The following is a 23,824-nucleotide window of genomic DNA, read 5'->3' on the forward strand; positions in this document are numbered from 1 at the left end:
ATGAGTTTTCAGATATTGCACAATAGGCAGGGGAGGACAGTGATCATGAGAGAACTCCTACAACTGCCCAAGCTTTGTGCCTGGAGTTTCCAGGCTACAGCACAGGAAGAGGTAACCCACAGAGTCTAGCGGTCTTGCTCAGTAGTGAAATGGCTCACAGTTCAGGGAGGTCAAGATAGCTAGAATGTGTGAGGCAAAATATTGGAAAGTGAAGGGCTATCCAGAAAGAAAGTGCTGGAATTCTCTAGAGGAGTTCCCTTGAGTCTTTGGTTGAATACTCACCTATGCATGCATGGGAGGAAACTACCTGAGGTCAGGGAAAAGGACCACTGGAAAGGGGTAGGTGGAACAATCTCCAGAGCTCAGACAGAGCTAGGAACAGTTCAAGTTCTAATCAACCAGAGCAAAAAAGACCTATTCCATGGGGAAATGAGTAATGTTCTCAGAAAGGTACTGCTTCAGTAGCAGGGATAAATTATCCCCAAACTAAAGGCTGCTCTCACCACTCTAATAAAGCTCAAAAGAAAGCCTTGATAGGATCAAACTAATCTGAAGTGACAAATGTGTACTAAAACAAAGTCCAGTGGAGGGGAGGGGAGGGGAGGGGAGGAGAGGGGAGGAGAGGAGAGAGAGACGAGAGAGGAGAGGAGAGAGGAGAGAGAGGAGAGAGAGGAGAGAGGGGAGAGAGGGGAGAGAGGAGAGGAGAAGAGAAGAGGAGAGGAGAGAAGAGAAGAAAAGAAAGAACAGGTATTCAAAGCAGCAGGAAAATTCAACCCTTAGGCAGGGAGAAAAGTCAATCAACAGCAACAGATTCAGAAACAGCACAGATGGTAAAGTTATCAGACAAAGATGTTAAAACAGTCACACACTCCCTAGATTCCAGAAGGCAGAGGAAAACAAACCTAATGAGGAAGAAAATGGAGGACAAAAAAATACCTAAAACTGAACTTCTAGACATGGAAAATACATCAGAAATGAAAAATATACCAGACTTCCCATGCAGTGGCTAAGAATCTACCTGCCAATGCAGGGGACACAGGTTTGAGCCCTGATCCAGGAAGATCCCACATGCCGCAGAGCAACTAAGCCTGTGCACCACAACTACTGAGCCTGCGCTCTAGAGCCTGCGAGCCACAACTACTGAGGCTGCACGCCACAACTACTGAAGCCCATGAGCCTAAAGCCTGTGCTCCGCAACAAGAGAAGCCCGTGCACCACAATGAAGAGTAGCCCCTGCTCGCCGCACCTAGAGAAAGCCTGTGCGCAGCAACAAAGACCCAATGCAGGGAAAAAAAAAAAACACACCAAGACACATCATAATCAAACTGCAGAAAATCGTCAATAAAGTGGGAAAGGGTGGAGTGGGGGAAGCTGTCAGAAAAAGAAAGAAAGACAGTGGAGTGACACGTTTAAAGTTCTGAAGGAAAAATGTCAACCTAGGATTCTATATCCAGCAAAATTATCTTTCAAAAATGAGAGAGAAATAAAGACTTTTTAAATAAAAGCTAAAAGAATTTATCACCAGCAGATTCACGGTATGAGAAACAAAAAAAAAAGTTCTTTAAGCAGAAGAACTAGATGAAAATTTGAAGCTACAAAAAGGAATGAAAAATAATAGAAATGATAAGTTTTAGTAAATATAAGACTTTTCCTGGGCTTCCCTGGTGGCGCAGTCGTTGAGAATCTGCCTGCCAATGCAGGGAACACGGGTTTGAGCCCTGGTCTGGGAAGATCCCACATGCCGCGGAGCAACTGGGCCCGTGAGCCACAACTACTGAGCCTGCGCGTCTGGAGCCTGTGCTCCGCAACAAGAGAGGCCACGACAGTGAGAGGCCCGCGCACTGCGATGAAGAGTGGCCCCCGCTTGCCGCAACTAGAGAAAGCCCTTGCACAGAAACGAAGACACAACACAGCCAAAAATAAATAAATTAAAAAAAAAAAGACTTTTCCTTTCATTTAAAGAAATCTCTTTTAAAAATTGCTTAAAGCAAAAATATTTTGTTGTTTATAACATATGTAGTAGTAAAATGTATAAAACAATAGCAAAAAGGCTATGAGGGAATAAATGGAAGTACAATAATACGGTTTTTCTTGTACTCTACATGAAATGAAATATAACTTTTGAAGTTAGACTGTGACAAATTAAAGATGTTTAGTGAAAATCCTAAAGCAACCACATATACAAAGAAGTACAACTGAATTTCAGCCTTTGCTTAGGATGTAGAAAGCTGAAAGACAGTTACTCCTACCCTGAAAACAAAAAAAACACACATTTAATTTATAACATTATGTCTTCTTACACCCTTCAGAGACCTAAGGACACAGGGCAACTAACTAATACAATATCTAAGGAAAAATAGGGAGAAACAAAATGTGAGCACTTACTTACTGAGGGTAGACACCAGATGCCATACGAGCCAGTAAAAAAATTTCAGCTAAAATTTTTAACAAATTGCAAAAGTTCAAGTGTGGGTTACATCAAGAAAACAGAACCCCTGGAAGACACAAAAGGAAATTGTATCTAAAGGGACACAAAGGGAAACTGCACCCTTTGCACCCCCTTCTCCAAAAATTTCACCAGGAGCTCATTAAGAAAGACTGGGGGAAGGGTGAGAAACCTGAAAAAGTATCCTTTCACGGTGCAAGCCTAGGGGAGAGGGATACCAGTAGCTGTGGGAAAGATATGAAGCCTTGCCTGGAGCCTTCCTATCTCACCTATAGAGCAAAAATGTTAAGCTGCTGCTAGAAGGGCAGCAAATTCTGTTGTGTTTAGGGTACAGATGAAGACTCATATCAGTTGGGAAAAGGCAACAGAAACAAACAAACAAAACAAAAACAAAAACAAAAAAAAACTACCCCTGGTGTAGGGGCAGGATGCTGTCCTGGGTCTAGATCCTACAGCTGGGGCAGGGGTAAAACCACTGAGAAGACCTCACTCTTAAGACTCAAACATACTGCCCCTAAGAATGAAAATGCATCAGAACAACAGAGAATGTCCCTTTCTCCACTCCCACCATTATCATCAATACAGCAAACATTCAATCTACTGCTGGGGAAGGGTAAGCGCATGGAAAAAAACCCTTTGGTAAACCAGCCACCAATCTAAACACAAGGTAAAGAAGGCAATTTTATGCCTGTAGTGCATTGCTTGTAACTATTGTAGTAATAAGATCCAAACCCAGTTCAATCCCCAATTAGATTGATCAACCTCCCCAACTAAAGGCCTAACAAAAGACCAGGTGTGCCTAATTCTAGGCATAAATACTCTACTGTCCAACATGAAATGTCCAGCTTTCAGCAAATAATTGAGACATACAAAGAAGAGGAAGAAAAGAAAAAAGCAGACCATCAACAGACAAATCAATCAACAGAACTAGACCAGAGACGTCCCAGATGTTGGAAATATTAGAGAATTTAAAATAACTATGATTAATATGGTAAAGGCTCTAGTGGAAAAGGTGGGCAACATGCATGATCAAATGGATAATTCCAGCAGAGATGGAAACTACAAAAATCAAAAATGCTAGAAATTAAAAAACACAGTGAAATAAAGAATACTTTTGATGGAGTCATCAGTAGACTCAACACAGCACAGGAAAGAATCGGGTAACTTGAAGTAAATCAAAAGAAGTTACCCAAACTGAAACACACACACACACACACACACACACACACACACACACACACACACACACACACAGCAGTGGAAAAATTAAAAAACAGAACAGAGCATGCAGGAGCTGGGGAGCAGTATCATAAGATCTAATATATGTGAAATTAGGACACAAATAGCTCAGAAAACACAAACCAGAATAAATATGAAAAAGGTATCCCCAGAAGTTAATAATGAAGATAAAAAAGAATCATAACTCAATCCAAAAGAAGGCAGCAAAAGAGGAGAAAAAGGAACAAAGAGAAATGGGACAAATAGAATACAACTAAGACGATGGTAAATTTACACTCAAACGTGGCATTAATCACATTCAATACAAAAGGCCTAAAACACCAAATAAAAGGCAGGGATTGTCAGATGGATTTTAAAAAGCAACATCCAATAGGTACATTAAGACACTTGCAAGTTTAAAAGTAAAAGGACAGGAATAGATATAACACGCAAATACTAATCAAAAGAAAGTTAGGAGAGACAAAGTTAGTATAAAAGTAGACTTCACTACAAAAAATAAACCAGAGATAAAAGGACATGCTTCAAAATGATAAAGGCATTATTCCATCAAAAGGATATAACAATCCTAAATGTGTATGCACCTAATAACAGAGCTTCAAAATACATGAAACAAGGTAGTTCCCAAGACTGCGGAGTAGGAATACCCCGAGTTCAACTCCTCTCATGGCAAACAAAAATCACAACTATTAATAGAGAAACTATTGATAGGAAGGACCAGAATCTACTAGAAAAGGCCTTCTACAACAAAAGATATAAAGAAGGAACAACCACGAGATGGGTAGGAGGATAGAGTTGCAGTACAGTCAAGGCTCATACAACTACAACTGCAGAGGTTCTCCCCGAGGAGCAAGGTGTCTGAGCCCCACATTGGGCTTCCTAGCATGGGGATCTAGTGCCAGGAAGAAAAGCCCCCAGAACATTTAGCTCTGAAGGACAGCGAGGCTTACTTTCAGGAGATCCAGAAAGTTGTGGAAAATAGAAACTTCACTCTTAAAGGGTTCACACAAAGTCTCACACACACTGGGACCCAGGGCCCCCCGGGTTTGTTCCACAGCCAGTCGTGTTGTGACCTGGCCCCACCAACCAGCGGCTGGCAGCCTCTGCACAAGGCAGGGGCCAGCCATGCATATCAAACTGCCCACAATAGCCCATCACACACAAAAAGGACCCACACAGCCCACACAGGGGGCACCCTTAGAACATACAGCTCTGGTAACCAGAAGGGAGTAAGCTGCTGAGATACATAGGACGTCTCCTACAAAAGGCCTCTTCTCCAAGGTCAGGAAACATAACCAACCTACCAGATACATAAAAACACAAAAAGGAAATCAAGCAAAGTGAGGTGACATAGGATCATGTTCCAAAAAAAAGGAACAAGATAAAACCTGAGAAGAAAAACTGAGTAAAGCAGAGATAGGCAATCTACCCAAGAAAGAGTTCAAGGTAATGACTGTAAAAATGATCAAAGAACTCAGAAGAAGAATGGATGAACAGAGGAAGAAGTTAGAAATTTTTAACAAAGATTTAGAAAATACAAAGAAGAACCAAACAGAGATGAAAAATACAGTAACTGAAAAGAAAAATACACTAGACGGAATCAGCAGTAGATTAAATGATACAGAGGAAAGGATTAGCGAGCTGGAAGACAGAGTAGTGGAAATCACTGATGCTAAACAGAAAAAATAAAAAATAAGAAGAAATAAAAACAGTTTAAGAGACCTGTGGGACAACATCAAGTGTACTGACATTTGCATCATAGAAGTCCCAGAAGGAGAAGAGACAGAGAAGGGGGCAGAGAACATATTTGAAGACATAATAGTTGAAAACCTTCCTAACCTGGAAAGCAAACAGATCCAAGACTAGGAGACACAGAAAGTCCCAAACAGGATCAAACCAAAGATGACTACACCAAAATATGCTGTAACTAAAATGCCAAAAATTAAAGATAAAGAGAGAATATTAAAAGCAGCAAGAGAAAAGCAATAAGTTATGTACAAGGGAACTCTCATAAGGCCACCAACTGATTTCCCAAAAGAAATTTTGCAGGCCAGAAGGGAGTACATACATAAAGTTATGAAAAGCAAAAGCCTACAACCAACAATCCTCTACCCAGCAAGGCTTTCATTCAAATTTGGAGAGATCAAAAATATAACAGACAAGCAAAAGCTAAAAGAGTTCAGCACAACCAAACCAGCTTTACAAGAAATGTTAAAGGGACTTCTCTAACTGAAAAAGAAAAGGCCACAAATAGAAACATGAAAATTATGAATGGAAAAAGCTCATCTATAAAGGCAAATATAAAGTTAGTAAACCAATCAAAATTCAAAGTTAGCAGGAAGATTAAAAGACAAAGGTAGTAAAACACCTATACTCACAATTAGCAGTTAAGGGGAACACAAAACAAATAGATGAAAATATGTCAAAAACAGTAATTGTGAGGGGAGGGGAGCAAAAATGGGGGGTTGTTAAAATGCATTTGAAATCGAGAGATCAGCAACTTAAAATAATCACACACACACACACTCTGTATATATGGCTATATATAAACCTCATGGTAATCACAAACCAAAAATCTATAATACATACACATACAAAAAAAGGGAAAGAAATACAAACATAACGTTAAAGATAGTCATTGAATCACAAGAGAACAAAAGAAGGAACAACAACAAAAAAAGAACTACAAAAACAGCCCCAAAACAATTAACAAAATGGCAGTAAGTCCATACCTTTAATAATTATTTTAAATCTAAATGAACTAAATGTTCCAATCAAAAGACATAAAGTGGCTGAATGGATTTTAAAAAACAAGACCCATATATATGTTACCTATAAGTGACTTGCTTCAGATCTAAAGACACACACAGACTGAAAGTGAGAGGATGAAAAAAGGTATTCCATGCAAATAGAAATCAAAAGAAAGCTGGGATAGCAATACTTATACCAGAAAAAATAGACTTTAAAACAAAGACTTTTACAAGAGACAAAGAAGGACATTACATAATGATCAAAGGATCAAGCCAACAAGAAGATTTAGCAATGGTAAATACATATGCACCCAATCAAAACAGTATGGTACTGGCATAAAAACAGAAATACAGATCAACGGAACAGGATAGAAAGCCCAGAGAAAAACCCATGCACCCATGGTCTCCTAATCTATGACAAAGGCGGCAAGAATATACAAGGCAGAAAAGATAGTCTCTTCAATAAGTGATGCTGGGAAAACTGGACAGCTACATGTAAAAGAATAAAATTAGAACATTCTCTAACAGCATACACAAAAATAAACTCAAAATGGATTAAAGACCTAAATGTAAGACTGGATACTCTAAAGCTCTTAGAGGAAAACATAGGCAGAACACCCTCTGACATAAACGGCTGCAATATCTTCTTTGATCCACCTGCTAGAGTAATGAAAATAAAAACAAAAATAAACAAATGGAACCTAATTAAACTTAAAGCTTGTGCACAGCAAAGGAAACAATAAACAAAACAAAAAGACAACCCACAGAATGGGAGAAAATGTTTGCAAATGAAGCGACTGACAATCACCAAAATATACAAACAGCTCATGCAGCTCTGTATCAAAAAAAACAAAAAACAACCCAATCAAAAAATGGGCAGATCCAAATAGACATTTCTCAAAAGAAGACATACAGATGACCAAGAGGCACATGAACAGATGCTCAACATCACTAATGATTAGAGAAATGCAAACAAAACTACAATGAGGTATCACCTCACACTGGTTAGAATGGCCATCATCAAAACAATCTTCAAACAATAAATGCTGGAGAGGGTGTGGAGAAGAGGGAACCCTCCTACACTGTTGGTGAGAATGTAAATCGGTACAGCCACTATGGAGAACATTATGGAGATTACCTAAAAAAAAAAAAAAAATGAGCTACCATATGATCCAGCAATCCCACTCCTGGGCATATATCTGGAGAAAACCATATATTTTTTTTTAACATCTTTATTACAGTATAATTGCTTTACAATGTTGTGTCAGTTTCTGATGTATAACAAAGTGAATCAGCTATATGTATACATATATCCTCATATCCCCTCCCTCTTCCCTTGCATCTCCCTATCCCACCCCTCTAGGTGGTCACAAAGCACAGAGCTCATCTCCCTGTGCTATGCAGCTGTTTCCCACTAGCTATCTATTTTACATTTGGCAGTGTATATATGTCAGTGCTACTCTCTCAGTTTGTCCCAGCTTACCCTTCCCCCTCCCCGTGTCCTCAAGTCCATTCTCTACACCTGTGTCTTTATTCTTGTCCTGCCCCTAGGTTCATCAGAACCATTTTTCTTTTTTTTTTTTTTTTTAGATTCCACATATATGTGTTAGCATACGGTATTTGTTTTTCTTTTTCTGACTTACTTCACTCAGTGTGACAGACTCTAGGACCATCCACCTCACTACAAATAACTCAGTTTCGTTTCTTTTTATGGCTGAATAACATTCCATTGTATATATGTGCCACATCTTCTTTATCCATTCATCTGTCGATGGACACTTAGGTTGCTTCCATGTCCTGGCTATTGTAAGTGGTGCTGTAATGAACATTGTGATACATGACTCTTTTTGAATTATGGTTTTCTTAGCGTATGTGCCCAGTAGTGGGACTGCTGGGTCATTTGTTAGTTCTAGTTTTAGTTTTTTAAGGAACCTCCATACTGTTCTCCATAGTGGTTGTATCAATTTACATTCCCACCAACAGTGCAAGATGGTTCCCTTTTCTCCACACCCTCCCCAGCATTTATTGTTTGTAGATTTTTTGATGATGGCCATTCTGACCGGTGTAAGGTGATACCTCATTGTAGTTTTGATTTGCATTTCTCTAATGATTAGTGATGTTGAACATCTTTTCACGTGTTTGTTAGCAATCTGTATATCTTCTTTGGAGAAATGTCTATTTAGGTCTTCTGCCCATTTTTGGATTGGGTTGTTTGTTTTTTTGATATTGAGCTGCATGAGTTGCGTGTATATTTTGGAGATTAATCCTTTGTCCGTTGCTTTGTTTGCAAATATTTTCTCCCATTCTGAGGGCTGTCTTTTCATCTTGTTTTTGGTTTCCTTTGCTCTGCAAAAGCTTTTAAATTTCATTAGGTCCCATTTGTTTATTTTTGTTTTTATTTCCGTTACTCTAGGAGGTGGGTCAAAAAGGATCTTGCTGTGATTTATGTCATAGAGTGTTCTGCCTATGGAAAACCATAATTTGAAAGGATACACGCACCCCAATGTTTATTGCAGCACTATTTACACTAGCCAGGACATGGAAGTAACCTAAATGTCCATCAGTGGAGGAATGGATAAAGAAGATGTAGTACATATATACAACAGAATATTACTCAGCCATAAAAAAAGAACGAAATAATGCCATTTGCCGTGAAATGGATGGACCTAGAGAGTGTCATACTGAGTGAAGTCACAGAGAAAGACAAATATCATATGGTATCACTTTATATGTGGAATCTAAAAAATGGTACAAATGAACGTATTTACAAAACAGAAACAGACTTAGAAAACAAACTTATGGTTACCAGTGGGGAAAGGTTGAGGGGGAGAGATAAATTAGGAAGTTGGAATTAACATATACACACTACTATATATAAAACAGATAATTAGCAAGGACCTGCTGTATAGCATAGGCAACTCTACTCAATGCTCTGTAATAACCTATATGGGAAAAGAATTTGAAAAATATATGTATATGTATAACTAAATCACTTTGCTGTACACCTGAAACTAACACAACATTGTAAATCAGCTATACTCCAATACAGGGACTTCCCTGGTGGTCCGTGGTTAAGACTCCACACTTCCACTGCAGGGGGTGCAGGTTCAACCCCTGGTCGGGGAACTAAGATCACACATGCCACACAGTGCAGCCAAACAAACAAACAGACCAAAAAAAACCAAAAAAACAAAAAACCCAGAAAACCAAAAAACTATACTCCAATATAAAATAAAAAATTAAAAAATAATCACCAAAAAAAAAGCCTTGAAAATTAGATCAGGTGAATTGAGACTTATAAAGGTCTCCATAAAACAGAAACAAACAAAAAACTGCAGAGCAAGGGACACTTCCAAACGCATTCTATGAGGTCACCATCACTCTGATACCAAAACCAGACAAAGATATCACACACAAAAAGAAAATAACAGGCCAGCATCACTGATGAACATAGATAGAAAAATTCTTAACAAAATATTAACAAACTGAATCAAACAATACATGACCAAGTGGAATTTCCCCAGGAATGCAAGGATGGTTCAACATTGGCAAATCAATCAATATGATACACCACATTAACAAACTGAAGAATAAAAACCATATGATCATCTCAATAGATGTAGAAAACATTTCTGACAAAATTCAACACTTATTTACGATAAAAATGCTCCAGAAAGTGGGTACAGCGGTAACATACCTCAACACAGTAAAGGCCATATATGACAAGCCCATAGCTAATGTCATACTCAATGGTGAAAAACTGAAAGCATTTCCTCTAAGTTCAGGAAGAAGACAAGATGTCCACTCTCATCACTTTTATTCAACATAGTATTGGAAGTCCTAGCCACAGCAATTAGACAAGAAAAAGAAATAAAAGGAATCCACATTGGAAAGGAAGAAGTAAAACTGTCACTGTTTGCATATGACATACTACACATAGAAAATCCTAAAGATGCCATCAGAAAACTGCTAGAGCTCATCAATGAATTTGGTAAAGTTGCAGGATACAAAATTAATACACAGAAATCTGCTGCATTTCTATATACTAACAACAAAAGATCAGAAGAGAAGTTAAAGAGACAATTCCATTTACCATTGTATCAAAAAGAAAAAAAACCTAAGAATAAACCTACCTAAGGAGGTAAAAGACCTGTACTCCAAAAACCATAAGACGTTGATGAAAGAAAAAGAAGATGACACAAACAGATGGAAAGATATACCATGTTCTTAGATTGGAAGAATCAATATTGTCAAAATGACTATACTATCCAAGGCAATCTACAGATTCAATGCAATCACCTATCCAAATACCAAAGGCATTTTTCACAGAACTAGAACAAATAATTTTAAAATGTGTATGGAACACAATAGACCCCAAATAGCTGAAAGAAGAACAGAGCTGGAGGAATCATGCTCCCTAACTTTAGACTATACTACAAAGCTATGGTCATCAAAACAGTATGTTACTGGCACAAAAACCAACACGTAGATCAATGGAACAGCGAAGAGTGCCCAGATGTAAGCCCATGCACACATGGTCAATTAATCTACAACAAAGGAGGCAAGACTATACAATGGGGAAAAGAGAGTCTCTCTAATAAGTGGTGCTGGGAAAAATGGAAAGCTACATGTAAAAGAATGAAATTAGAATGTTTTCTCACATCATGTACAAAAATAAACTCAAAATGGATTAAAGACCTAAGTGTAAGACCTGAAACCATAAAACTCCTAGAAGAGAACATACGGAGAACACTCTGACATAAACTGTAGCAATATTTTTTTAGATCTGTCTCCTAAGACAAAAATAAACAAATGGGAGCTAATCAAATTTAAAAGCTTTTGCACAGGAAAGAAAATCATCAACAAATGAAAAATCGCCTACTGAATAGGAGAAAATATTTGCAAATTATATGCTCAATAAAGGGTTAATATCCAAAATATATAAACAGCTCATACAACTCAATATCAAAAAAAAAAGACCCAATTAAAAAATGGGCATAAGGGGCTTCCCTGGTGGCGCAGTGGTTGAGAATCTGCCTGCCAATGCAGGCGACACGGGTTCAAGCCCTGGTCTGGGAAGATCCCACATGCCGCAGAGCAACTAGGCCCGTGAGCCACAATTACTGAGCCTGCGCGTCTGGAGCCTGTGCTCCGCAACAAGAGAGGCCGGGATAGTGAGAGGCCGGCGCACCGTGATGAAGAGTGGCCCCCGCTTGCCGCAACTAGAGAAAAGCCCTCGTACAGAAACGAAGACCCAACACAGCCATAAATAAATAAATAAATAAATAAATAAATAAATAAATAAATAATTTTAAAAAATTTTAAAAAAATAGGTGAGATCACGAGATATTTAAAAAAAAAAAAAAAGGGGCATAAGACCTCAACAGACATTTTTCCACAGAAGACACAGAGATGGCCAACAGGCACATGAAAAGATGCTCGACACTGCTAATCATCAGGGAAATGCAAATCAAAACCAATGAGATAGCACCTCATGCCTGTCAGAGTGGCAATCATCAAAAAGATCACAAATAACAAACTTTATTGCAAATGTGAGAAAAGGAAGCCATTTTGTGGGAATGTAAATTGTTGCAGCCATTGTGGAAAACAGTATGGAGGTTCCTAAAAAACTAAAAATAGAACTACCATATGATCCAGCAACTCCCCTCCTGGGTATATAGCCAAAGGAAATAAAAACACTAATTTGAAAAGTACATGCACCCCAATGTTCACAGCAGCATTATTTACAATAGCCAAGACATGGAAGCAACCTAAATGTCCATCAACAAATGAATGGACAAAGAAGATGTAGTAATAACATGCACACACATATACACGATGGAATACTACTCAGCCATAAAAAACAATGAAGTGTTGCCATTTGCAACAACATCGATGGACCTTGAGAGTATTATGCTTATTGAAGTCAGACAGAGAAAGATAAATACTGTTATCACTTACATGTGGAATCTAAAAATCAAACAAATAAAACGAAAGAAAAACAGACTCCCAGATATAGAGAGCAAACTAGTGGTTACCAGTGGGGAGAGGGAAGCGGGAAGGGGCAAGATAGGGGTAGGGGATTAAGATGTACAAACTACTACTTATAAAATAAATAAGGTACAGGGATATATTGTACAGCGCAAGGAATATAGCCATTATTTTATAGTACCTTTAAATGGAGTATAATCTAGAGAAATGTTGAATCACTATGTTGTACACCTGAAACTAACATAATATTGTAAATCAACTATACCTCACTAAAAAAAAATTTTTTTTAAACCCACAGAAGACATGAAACAAAAACCAATATAACTAAAGTGAATAAATAATCGACAATTACAGTGGGGGACTTCATCTTCTGTCTCAATAATTTATAGAATGAGTAGATAGAAAAATCAGTAAGGACACAGAAGTTTTAAATTGGAAGGACAGCAAAAATAAGTAGGTAAAAGAAAAACAGAGATGAAATAAAATACAAAATGTGGGTTGAAGGCTACTTCCTCTAGAACCCTTTCAAATGCAACTTTGGATTGGCTGAACTGGTAATTTTCTGAGTGTATGTGAAGACAACTCAAGGTGAGGCAGCTTTGAGCCATTTAGACTGGAGGAATTAATGAACTAACAGTGTCATCAATGTGAGGTCTATAACCCTCTTCAATCAGAATTACTAGGGATGCCTATTAAAGAGGTAGACTCTTAGGCCCCAGGCTCAGATCTCTTGAATCTAATTTCCAAGGATGAGATCTGAGAATCTACATTTTTAACAATCCTCCCAGTGACCGTTAGGCTCAATGAAATCTGCAAACTACTAGTCTAAGACAGGATGCCATTCCACTGGCAAGGGAATCCAGCAGAGGTGATTCAGAGGCTGAAGAGTATTCAGCTGTCCTTAGTTCACCTGGAAAGGTATTCATATTGTTCAACCTCAGAGTCTACAGAAGGAATTAAGGTTTCTGCAGTGTGATACTTCACTGTGATTCCCTGAACTCTCAGGGTTGATAAAGCTGGTTTAAGATGAGCACATAGATGTATACATAGAGGGGGGTGGGGGCTGGGGGGAGGGGGAGGAATATGTGTGTATGTATGTGTCATGTGCATATATGGTCATCGAATTTAGGCTGAAGTAATTTTGGTAGAACCATAGCCTCCTACTCTTGTTTTTCAAAAATACAACAGGTCAACCACACACTTTTTAATTTCCAGAAGCTAGGCTTGGCTTCTAGTTCAAGAGCCAGTATACCAGCCTGACTTAAATACAACAGCTAACACGTATTAAAGCCAGGCTCTGTGCTAGGCGCTCTACATGTGTATTTCAACAGAATCTTCAAATATCCCTGTGAAGCAGGAATTATTATCCCCATTTACAAAGAAGCTGGGCCACACAGCAATTATAATTTGCCCAAAGTCATACAGTTACGGTAAATCAAAGATTCAAACTAAGGGAATCTGACAACAAAGATCTTTTCTCTGAGCCCACTTGGCTTTTACTGTTAATGCTGGGTAAGGAATGGCCACTTCAGACCCCTGGAGTAAGGGTAGATTCATATTTGAAGCTAGAACTTGTACTAGGTGCCAAAATCTAGCTGCCATCCCTACCACTGCTGGTTCAACTGCAGGTCAATTAAGAGAAATTTCTCAAAGTTTTCAAGCTGAGGTCTGCACTGTAAGAGGAATTATGGGCCACTTCTTTTTTGTCAATGTGGCAGAAAATCCAGAACACTACTAGCTCTGCCTTGACTGAAAACTGAGCCATCTTTAAGAAAGCTGTAAAGTTCTCTAGTGTATCAAAAATCCTGATAGCTGGTAGATGTTTTAAATGAGCTTCTGGAGTGGACTCAGCACTCCCTACATCTGGTGACAAGATCTGCACACTAAAAAATAGTAGATGCTTAAGAATTTAGAATGCTTTTATGGGAAAGAATTCTTCCTTTTCCACAGGCAGTAGCTTTCTAAGAGAATGACTGGTGCACTTCTCTGGGGTCCAAGCCAGGAAGACTAAAGATAGTACAGCTCTTTCACGGGTCTGAAAGACTAGGCAAAAATCAGTCACAGTTTCTCACAAGAGAAGGCAACAGCTATAGAAGTTCTAGGGCTGTACCTCAGAGTTGATTATCAAGATAGCAGACCAAGAAATTGCTATGTCAGGAAAGAGACTACAAACTGTAACAGGAGAGCTGAAAGTCAAGAATGACAAGTGAGTTGTAAATTTGAAAGGATAGAAGAGGCAGAAAAATGAAGACATAAAAACAGCTGTTGTATATAACTTACTATTTGTCATGGATGTTTCAAGATCTTCAAATATTTTAACTTATTACAACAATTCTAAAAGGTAGGTACTCTCATCCACATTTTACAGAAGAAGAAACATGGAGCATTTAAGTTGCCCAAAGTGACACAGACAGTACATAGAAAAGCTGCGATTTGGACCTAGTTTGCCTCCAGTGGTTATTTACATTCATAATCACTATACAACACTGCCTCTCTAGAAAAACTGGTATGAACTGAAACAGAGGTGGCAGAGATGAAATTGATGAGCTGAGGTAGGGTAAGAGCTGATCCGAAAACAAATGTTGTGAATCAGGTCCACCCTTTATGTTGTGATCTACCATATACTTTGATGGGTTCTAGGTCTGTCCATAAAAGACAGAATCCTGGCAGACTAGCATAATTCTAAAAAATTCAATACAGTATTCTAGGATTAGGGACATTCACTATATATGAGGTACAGTTACACCCTTCTCCCCCACCAAAAAAGTGTAACAGATAATGTAGTTTTCACAAAATAGTATGAGGCTAAATAGTAAGCAGGTTAAAGAATAAACTGCAACTATATTCAAAGATATTCTAAAATATAAGGTCCTAATTTTTTTCTAGTGAAAGGCAAAGAGCAGAACCATGGGTAGTGGTGCTAGTTTTAAACAAGAAGAGTAAGCACAGTGGCTATACAATGAAAATGTCGAGCAAAGGCAAGAATCTATTCATAAACATTACAGACACGTACACCTGTCTCATTTAGTGCCAGACATATATACGGGTTCATTTCAGTAGTGGAGAGCCAGCATGGAAGACGGAGTGCCATTGAAAGTGCTTGAGCAGTGTACTGTGCTTTTCTCAGGCTGAGTGGTCCTCGACAATCTCTTTGAAGTAGACTCTCCCTGCAATATTTTTGGATTCACAGCATAGATTTCATTTTCCAAACCATAAACAAACGTGGGGGGCACTCAACATTAAAATATATATCAGCTGTTAAAATTCAAGTTTTCCTGAAGATCTACATGGGTGTAGAAATGGGATACCCTGGGCCTACCTATAAGCAATTCTATAGAATGAGAAGAAAATAATGTATTCAGTCGATAAAATATTAACTGAAAGTTGATTATCTGTAGCAAGTAGTAAAATACAAGGTGGGATTGCATTTAACTATGTATATCAAGGCTCAGAAGTAATTCCAACTCTGCTCCTTGTGCTTCACCTAAAGTTATTTTTGCAGCTCCTTCCACGGCATGTGATTTAGAGTCTTATGTTTTAGCATAGTTCATCCAGTTCTTTGTCCTATATCATGTGTCCCAAGGACTATCTGCATCGATGTTCAGAATGATGGTTCACTGAGAAGTAGCCAAAAGGGGAATAGTAATATTAGAGAGTTTTCTGTTCATATAGTTAAAATTATACGATAGCAAATAAAAGCTTAACTCTCAACTATTTGGAAAAGCCATCCATTCAGATGGAATTTATATTTCTCAAAGATTCCAGATATCTGAGGTCCTTGGGTACAGAAATACTAATAACATTGTAATTTCCAAAGACTGGCCTTGCCCCCAACAGTCAGTGAAGAGAGTTTATTTGAAAACACAAGTGTAATGATTATAAAGATTATGTAGATATAGTTAAATGTAACAAGATATTAGAACAAATATTAATGATTGTATAGTTTATTCTTATCATATGGTAATCTGGCAAAATTAGAAAGCAGTACACAACATAGAATTACTTTTATATGATCATATCAATATTTCTACCATTTTCCCTTAGTTCTCTAGCACAGGCAATTTCTACTTTTCACCACTTTGAATTCCACGTGTCCCCTAATCCAGGGATATCAAAAAAGTATCTGTATTATGCTTTTCAGCCCATTAATCCGCTCTTGTGTCAGTGGTTCAACATCTTTTGTAGGCACCATTTCCCTTTACCAAGGCAAACTCAAAAGACTAGAACTGTAGGTTAAATATAGTGGCTATAAAAACGTTTTTCCTTGTTTTACTTTTTAACTGAGCTTTTAGGAATGTACTGTGGCAAAAAAAAGAAGAGACTGTATCTATACCCTTCATCAGTGTTGAAGTTCTTCTTGATAACGTGCAGTTTAAATTTCATCAGACTCATGAAACGATAAAGGTCTTGGATCAGACTGCCCAACAATCAGGGATTCTAGAACTGGCTACCTCCCCATCTCTTCTGCCAGGAATCTTCATCTTAGGCTTCCTGTGAACACATTCCATACTTCCCTCTCTCCTTTTTATCCCCCTACTCTCCTCACCCAGTGACCATAATTCTCAGAGGATTCCATGACCAGCACAGCAATATCCAGCCTTTCCTTGCTCTCTACAGAAAAGAATCAGCCGTAGGGTTTCAGACATCAAAGATCTTAGCAAAGCAGAAATTACAGGGTGTAATAAAAATTACAGGGTGAAGATAAAAGACCCAGGAAATAAAATTTGGAAGAGGGAAGAGTAGAAAAAGTCTTTTTTTATGGCAAAATAGTAAAGGAGGAAACAAGAGGGTGATGACAGATGGAGGAAAGAAAAGCATACTAATCACTCTGAACATTTATATAAAGTAAACTTGTACAACATGCATTATCACATTTGAGCCATACACAAACAAGGTGGATCAATAACTGATATTAGATCAGTTTTTAAACTAATGGTACAATGCAAAGGGAAAGAAAAGTCCTGAATGCTTTGGTCAGGTAGTGCCAAGTCCTGCCCTCCATACAAGTCACCCACTAGTCATTCATATCTTTGTGCTATTTCAGTAGGTCTCTGAAACAAAGTCTAAAGCAGGCTTGATCTGGAATGGAGCTCTCAGAAGATTCCTGCCAGGGTTCTAAAACCTGAACAGTCAGAATTCCAGTGCAGCCGGAGGCTGCTTTCCAGGCTGAGCTAGTGGGGGATAATGCAGTTAAAAAGAGTAAAAGATAAAAGTCTCCCAAGTGTTTCAGAGTCAGGCATCTCTAGTCCCTATAGTTCTGCTTTACTGAAGGTAGAAGCTGATCAAGAAAGAGTACTTTCTACCAGCTTGGACTCTATTACTTTCCCCTGATGCCTTATGTTTCATAAAGGATTATTACTTATGAAGGTTATTAACCCTTGAATGAAAAAGACCTAAGAGATGGTTACACCTATGCCAAGTTAATAAAAATCATATAATTTGGGTACTTGCAGAAAAAGCCCTAATTTTTCTACCTTTCTATTAGGATAACACTTCCCAATATTTTATTGGGATAATAATATTTTCTCTTCAACATATCATGAAGACTGATTAATTTCTGAAGTGTTTGAAACTGCAAATGGTTTAGAATTATAATAACGTACATAGGCCTGATAGTACACAAAATGGGGGAAGGGCAGGGGTGAGGGAAGCTGTGGCTTATAATTAATGACTGCTTCTGGAAACTACACATTCATATAAATATTTGGTCAATTAAATAACTTAACTAATTTAGGACTTCCCTGGTGGCGCAGTGGTTAAGAATCTGCCTGCCAATGCATGGGACACGGCTTCTTCGATCCCTGGTCTGGGAAGATCCCACACGCCGCAAAGCAACTAAGCCCGTGTGCTACAACTACTGATGCCACACGCCACAGCTACTGAAGCCCGTGCGACAAGAGCCCGTGCTCTGCAACAAGAGGAGCCACCGCAATGAGAAGCCCGCCGAAGAGCAGCCCCCGCTCACCGCAACTAGGGAAAGCCTGCATGCAGCAGTGAAGACCCAACACAGCCAAAATAAAAATTAAATGAAGTTAAAAAAATAACTAATTTAGTCAATAAATGGATATTACATATTCCCTAGTGCACACTGCACACATCACTGCTATCAAAATTGCTTTAAAACTATTCTTAACTCATCAAATATCTCTATAATGTTCCAAATGCCTTCCCATAGCGTACTACTAAATGCTTCGGCCATTTCTTGTTATTATTCTTGACAAAACATTTCACCTGTGATGAGGTAAAGGTCAGTGACCCTGGGTACTCAACAGTTTGAATACCCAGTCTTATTAACCTTCATGTGAGTTTCTACAAGTAAGGTATAAAGTTTTCTGAGATCCACACAGATATAGTTAACACCTAGTACTTTGTGTCACTATTGTTCTAAGCATGTTATAATAATAATTCTCAAAACAAGCCTATAAGGTGGCTACAAGCAGCTTAGTTAAAACACAGGGAGCAAGGGAGTTCACTTAGCCATTATCAGCAATGATCAGTTTTTATCTAAAATGTCCACATGCATTGAGAAAAATATCTGAACAGTCAATAAACAAAAATAAGTTTCCTATAATTAAAGTTTTCACATGTAATAATATTGGCTTCCTAGCTATGGTAGACAAAAATTCTATTCCCCTTCCAATTCATGTACCCCAAGTTGGTTCAAATTTTATCTGTTAGTAAGAATTCAAAAGGAAAAGTAAATATAAATTAAATTAACGTCTTTCTTTTAGACTAAGCATAGATAGCTAACGTATTGGCTTCAATACCCAGATAAAGTGTACTTAGGTCACAAAAGTCACTGGAATCCTACCACCATTATATGTAGGAACATATTGGACTCTTTTTTAACCTTTCATTACCACTATTTGGAAAATTTCCAGAAAGGTTTAAAAAGAAAAGTAAAAAGGAGGAAGGAGAAAAGCTTCAAAGTTCATAGGAGTCCTTCCATTTGAAGAAAGGCTGAAGAGACCACACTGGGACTGAACCCTCCTGAAAGGGTGTGAAAACTTACATAATACAAAAAGACCTGAAGAGCCAATTAGAGCAAAGTTACGTGGGATTTTGTAAGAAGTAGTACATTATGGACAAAAAGCACTATTTTCCTTTCAACTCATACGGAGGCTTGGGACACCCACAGGATTGTATCTTGCAGAAAACTATCTAGAAAATGCTAAAATGGAGTCAAAATAGGTGTTGCTGTTATGCCAGTAAACAAAAATTAAATTGTAAGCTCTAATTGGTCTATTGGTGATCTGATTTAGGAAAGAAGATTTGAGAAGACTAAGTCCACTTTTCCTTTCCGGTTAATTTTTGTAGGCCCTAACTGTTTCTCGATTTATGACACTAGCATTCTAATGATATTCTCCAACTGTCCAATTCAACCTTGTGTTGTCACTAATCATCTAAGTAATAGAGAACCTTCAAGTGTTTGGTTCCCTGATACAGGGTAAAGTCCAAACTCCTTAGCACTGTACGCCTACCCTCTTCCTTTTCTAGCTACTCTCCCAAATGCACCATTCACAGGCAGATGCTTCCTTCACAATCACCTCATGTCCCTAATCAAACACCTCTGTCTCTGTGGTGGTCAAATCCCAAACCTAAGCTGTGTGGTTTGACCCCTGCAGGTATAGCCCTAATTTCCTCAAAGTGCCATAAGGTTTAATGCTTCTGTACCCTTGCATATGTTATTCCATCTGGCTGGTATGCCTTTCTCTCCATCTCCCTGGTTCTTCTGTCTGATTAAATTCATCCCTGAAGACTCAGTCTCACATAATCTGAGAAGCTTTTCTGACATCCTCATCCCTAGGTGGGTCTGATGCTCTTTGGACACTGGGCTGTATTCCCCCACTAGACTATGAACTGCTTTACCACTTTCTAGCTGAGTGACCTTGGACAAATTCATTAATTTCACTGAGCCCGCTTCTTCATATAAAGAACATTAGCATTCATTTGCTGCTATCACTATGAAATAATGAATGTGAAAAATCACTCTGTAGACAGTCAAGCACTGTGTAAGCATTAACAATCTTATTATAAACCAAAAGAGCACACAGTATTCTAGGTGAATATACTTCAGTTGATCTAAAGTTAAGATTCATCTCTTGGTTTCCAGGCCTCTCCAAGGATGCCCTGCATTTTATCCAACTTTATGACTCCAATTAAGTCCTTGTGCTTCTATCTTCAAAGGAAAAAAAAAATCTATCATGATGTCTAGGTCATCTGAAGAAAAGACTTAGTGGGAAGCTCCTCAAGGGTAAGGATTGTCCTTTTTTTTCACCTTTCCTATTGCCTTCACAAGAGTACTGCGTGATGCACAAATACTGGTAAAAAGGAAAAAGATGAATGAGTGAGTGAATACAAGCATATCCTGTCCTTAGTGAGCTTATAATCAAAAGGAGTGAGTGATATGACAGGTCCCATATGAATCTGGCCTTGTGAAAGTGGTAACAAATGCCTTCAATGTCATCTTAAAGTGTAGTAAGAAACTGAATTTCCTGCTACGCTTATTTTGTTTGGTGATTTGATACATGTTGTAACTGCTATCTTAGTGACTCATGCTTAACGTGAATGTTTTAACATTATAGAATCGCTTATGCAATTCAATACCTATTTTAAAAAATATTTTCTGCACTAGGCCCTATGAGAATATGAAGACAAAGGTGATGGACTTTGCCCATAAGATTCTAAACATACAGAAAGGAAGCTAAGTCATCAATACATATAATTAATACAAGGCAGAATGTTGTAAGATGTACGGAAGACATCTGAGCTAGGGCACTGGCACCATAAAAATTATAGCTATATATTACAAATTACTGGGGGCCAATAGCTTCTGCTATTATAGAATATTATATACATGTATATATATAAAACATTTGCTACATGCAATGGTGGATATTTCTGACGGTCTTCCTCCTTAACCTAATTACAAGCCTAACTGTGTTGTTGTCTAATGAATAAGGACTTACTGTTAACACCTACATCACACGTGTGTACCAAGCACAGTTCCAAGGCCCTTAGGTATACTGCCTCATTTAATCTCCACAACAACCCTACGAAGTAGATACAGTAATCCCTATTTTACAGAGGAGAAAACCAAAGCATAAACCTTGTACCTTTTCAAGGTTAAGAGGCAAAAATGAAAAGATGTAAACAAGGACCTGAGAGAGAAAAACGAGTATTCCACATAGAGAGAGTGAGCGGACTCCACTTGCCACAAACGCTTCGACCAGTGCTTTCCACCTCTCCCGAACGCACCCACTGGGAACAACCTATCTCCTTTTCCTTCCCGGCAGGGATTAATTTTCTTTTCCCAAGTCCATAACTGAACGGCTGATTCAGATTCTCTCAAACGTTCCCAATCCAGAAGGCAGACTGGTATTTAAATCATAGGCAGTTCAGGGTAAATGAGACCGAATCAGATCCCGGGGTGGACGAAGCTCAGGTAGGATCACGAAATTAAAGCTTTAGCGCTGGCCATCCGTTCCTGGATCACCTCCAGGGGATGGCAGCAGCACCCGGCTGGTCCAGGGGGCGCTACCCCGGCAGTATCCCCCAGGCGGCTGGGGTTTTGCCATCTGCTCGCTTAACCCTTCACCTGCCGGCGCTGCCTGCACGATCTCCACCCTACTCGGACCAAACGCCAGGCCTCACGCGCCTCGCTCTCCCCGCGGTCAAGTTCCAAACCCACCCGGGTGCGTGTCGGCCCCCGCAGAGGCAGCCCGTCCCGCTCCCTCCCCCGGCCGGCTACTCACGGTTCCAATACACCGGGTAGCATTCTCCTTGGGTCACATCCACCTCGTAGAGGCCGCCCCGCACACACACCCGCTCGATGTTCACCAGCTCCTCCATCTCGCGCCCGTGCCCCGCAATGCGCGGGCAGAAGCCGCAGACGCGGTCCTCGGCGTCGTCCTCCACGGAGCTGGAGGCCGGCCCCGCGGGGGAGGCCGGGCCGCCCACATGGTCGTCGTCCGGGTCCTGCGCCCGGGCCCGGGCTCCGGTGGCCTGCAGCAGGGTTCGGAAGGCGAGCTCGATGCGGAGCGAGTCGTAGCCGATGAAGGGCTTCCAGGTCTTCTTGTCCTCCTTGTAGAACCAGCGCACCTCCTCCGGGCCCAGCTCCGTCACCACCTCGTAGCGGTGCCGGGCGGCCGCGCCGCCAAGCCGGGTGCGCTTCCTCTCCCCGGGCCCCCCTCCGGCCACCCCGCCGCCCCCCGAGTTCGTCGGGACCAGCGGCTGCTGCTGTGGCGGGTGCAACGACGAGGAGCTGCCGCCGCCACCACTCTCGCCCTCGCTGTAGTAGCGTAGCGAGGAGCCCGACTCGGCCGAGCTGAAGTCATAGTTCTCGTCACTGAGGCAGGGGTCCAGCGCCAGGTGGTGGTTGTGGTCCTCCGCTCCCGACGCCAAATGCAGACCGGCCTCCCCGCGCAGCAGGGCCAGGGGCACCTCGTCGTCGCCCGGGTCCCCGGCGGGCAGGTGGTCGAAGCAGCAGACGCTGCCGCCGAACGCCGGCCCCGCATCCGAGCCCAGCTCCCAAGCGGCGGCGGCGCCGCCGCCGCCCCGGCCGTTATGCTCGGGGTTTCGCGGAGGCCCGTGGGCCGGGTAATTCATGCTGTGGAGATGCCGCCGGCTGCCCGGCCCGGCGCCGAGCCGTGGCCCCCAGCGCTTCCGCCACACATTCAACGCCGCCGCCCTCTCCACCAGGAGTTTTTAATCTTTCAAATCCCGACCGGGGTTGCGGCGGCAGCGGCAGCGGCTCCGCCCCCCCGCCGAGGCCCCCGGCCGCCGCAGTCGTGTTCCGCCGCCCGCCCCATTGTCACGCAGCTCGACGTAGGTGGAGCTTGGCCTGGAGCCCCGCCCCCCCGGCCGCGTGTGCAGTCCCGGAAGTTCCTTCTCAGCCCAAGCAGTGCGGGAGCCGCTCCTCTTGCCCTTCCCGCCGCGGGAGAGGGGTCAGCTCATGATTCCTCAGTTCCCTTCTCCTCCTCTCCCTTCTCCCTGCCGTGCTGCTGCCTCGGACCCCGCCCTTATGAGGGTCAGAGCCCAGGTGTGGAGAAGCTTTAGCCGACTCATCCTTGCAATGCGGGTCTCGAGCCCAAAGGCTTAAGCTACCCGTCGAGAGGGCCCTGGGAAATTGGATTCTCCTGACACTGCTTTTGTGACCTTAGGCCTGCCTGCAGCCCCAGCTGGACCTTATCAATCACCTGGACTGGTCCTTCCAGAATTGTCGGCCCACGCGAGGGCACTCCACCCCTTGCCCACTGATTGCTTATGTGGCGCCACCACTCCCACTCAAACCCAAGTCTAAATCTCCCTTCATATGCCATCTCATAATACTGCTTGTCTTGCAATACTTATTTCCTGTTTTCTCAACCTCATTGTAAGGCCTCTGTTGGAGACAAAGTCT

General features: G+C 40.7%; 1 protein-coding gene across 10 annotated transcripts in view; it reads right to left on the reverse strand.

Annotated features, from left to right (window-relative positions):
* Positions 1-23,368, reverse strand: part of DDHD1 (DDHD domain containing 1) — a 92,153-nt gene extending 68,785 nt beyond the window's left edge. For 2 of the 10 annotated variants that reach the window (XR_005018813.1, XM_036843888.1), the window contains exon 1: positions 22,179-23,336. Coding sequence is in view for 9 of the 10 variants with exons in the window: in XM_036843888.1 (XP_036699783.1) it covers positions 22,179-23,031 (853 nt within the window). In the remaining variant the exon portion in view is untranslated. Of the gene's footprint in view, positions 1-22,178 lie in introns of all 10 variants that reach the window. The other 8 variants (XM_036843885.1, XM_036843884.1, XM_036843889.1 and 5 more) reach the window with 6 other exon arrangements.
* Positions 23,369-23,824: the final 456 nt, after the last annotated feature.

This window comes from Balaenoptera musculus, chromosome 2, assembly GCF_009873245.2.
Source record: "Balaenoptera musculus isolate JJ_BM4_2016_0621 chromosome 2, mBalMus1.pri.v3, whole genome shotgun sequence".
Lineage (NCBI taxonomy): Eukaryota > Metazoa > Chordata > Mammalia > Artiodactyla > Balaenopteridae > Balaenoptera > Balaenoptera musculus.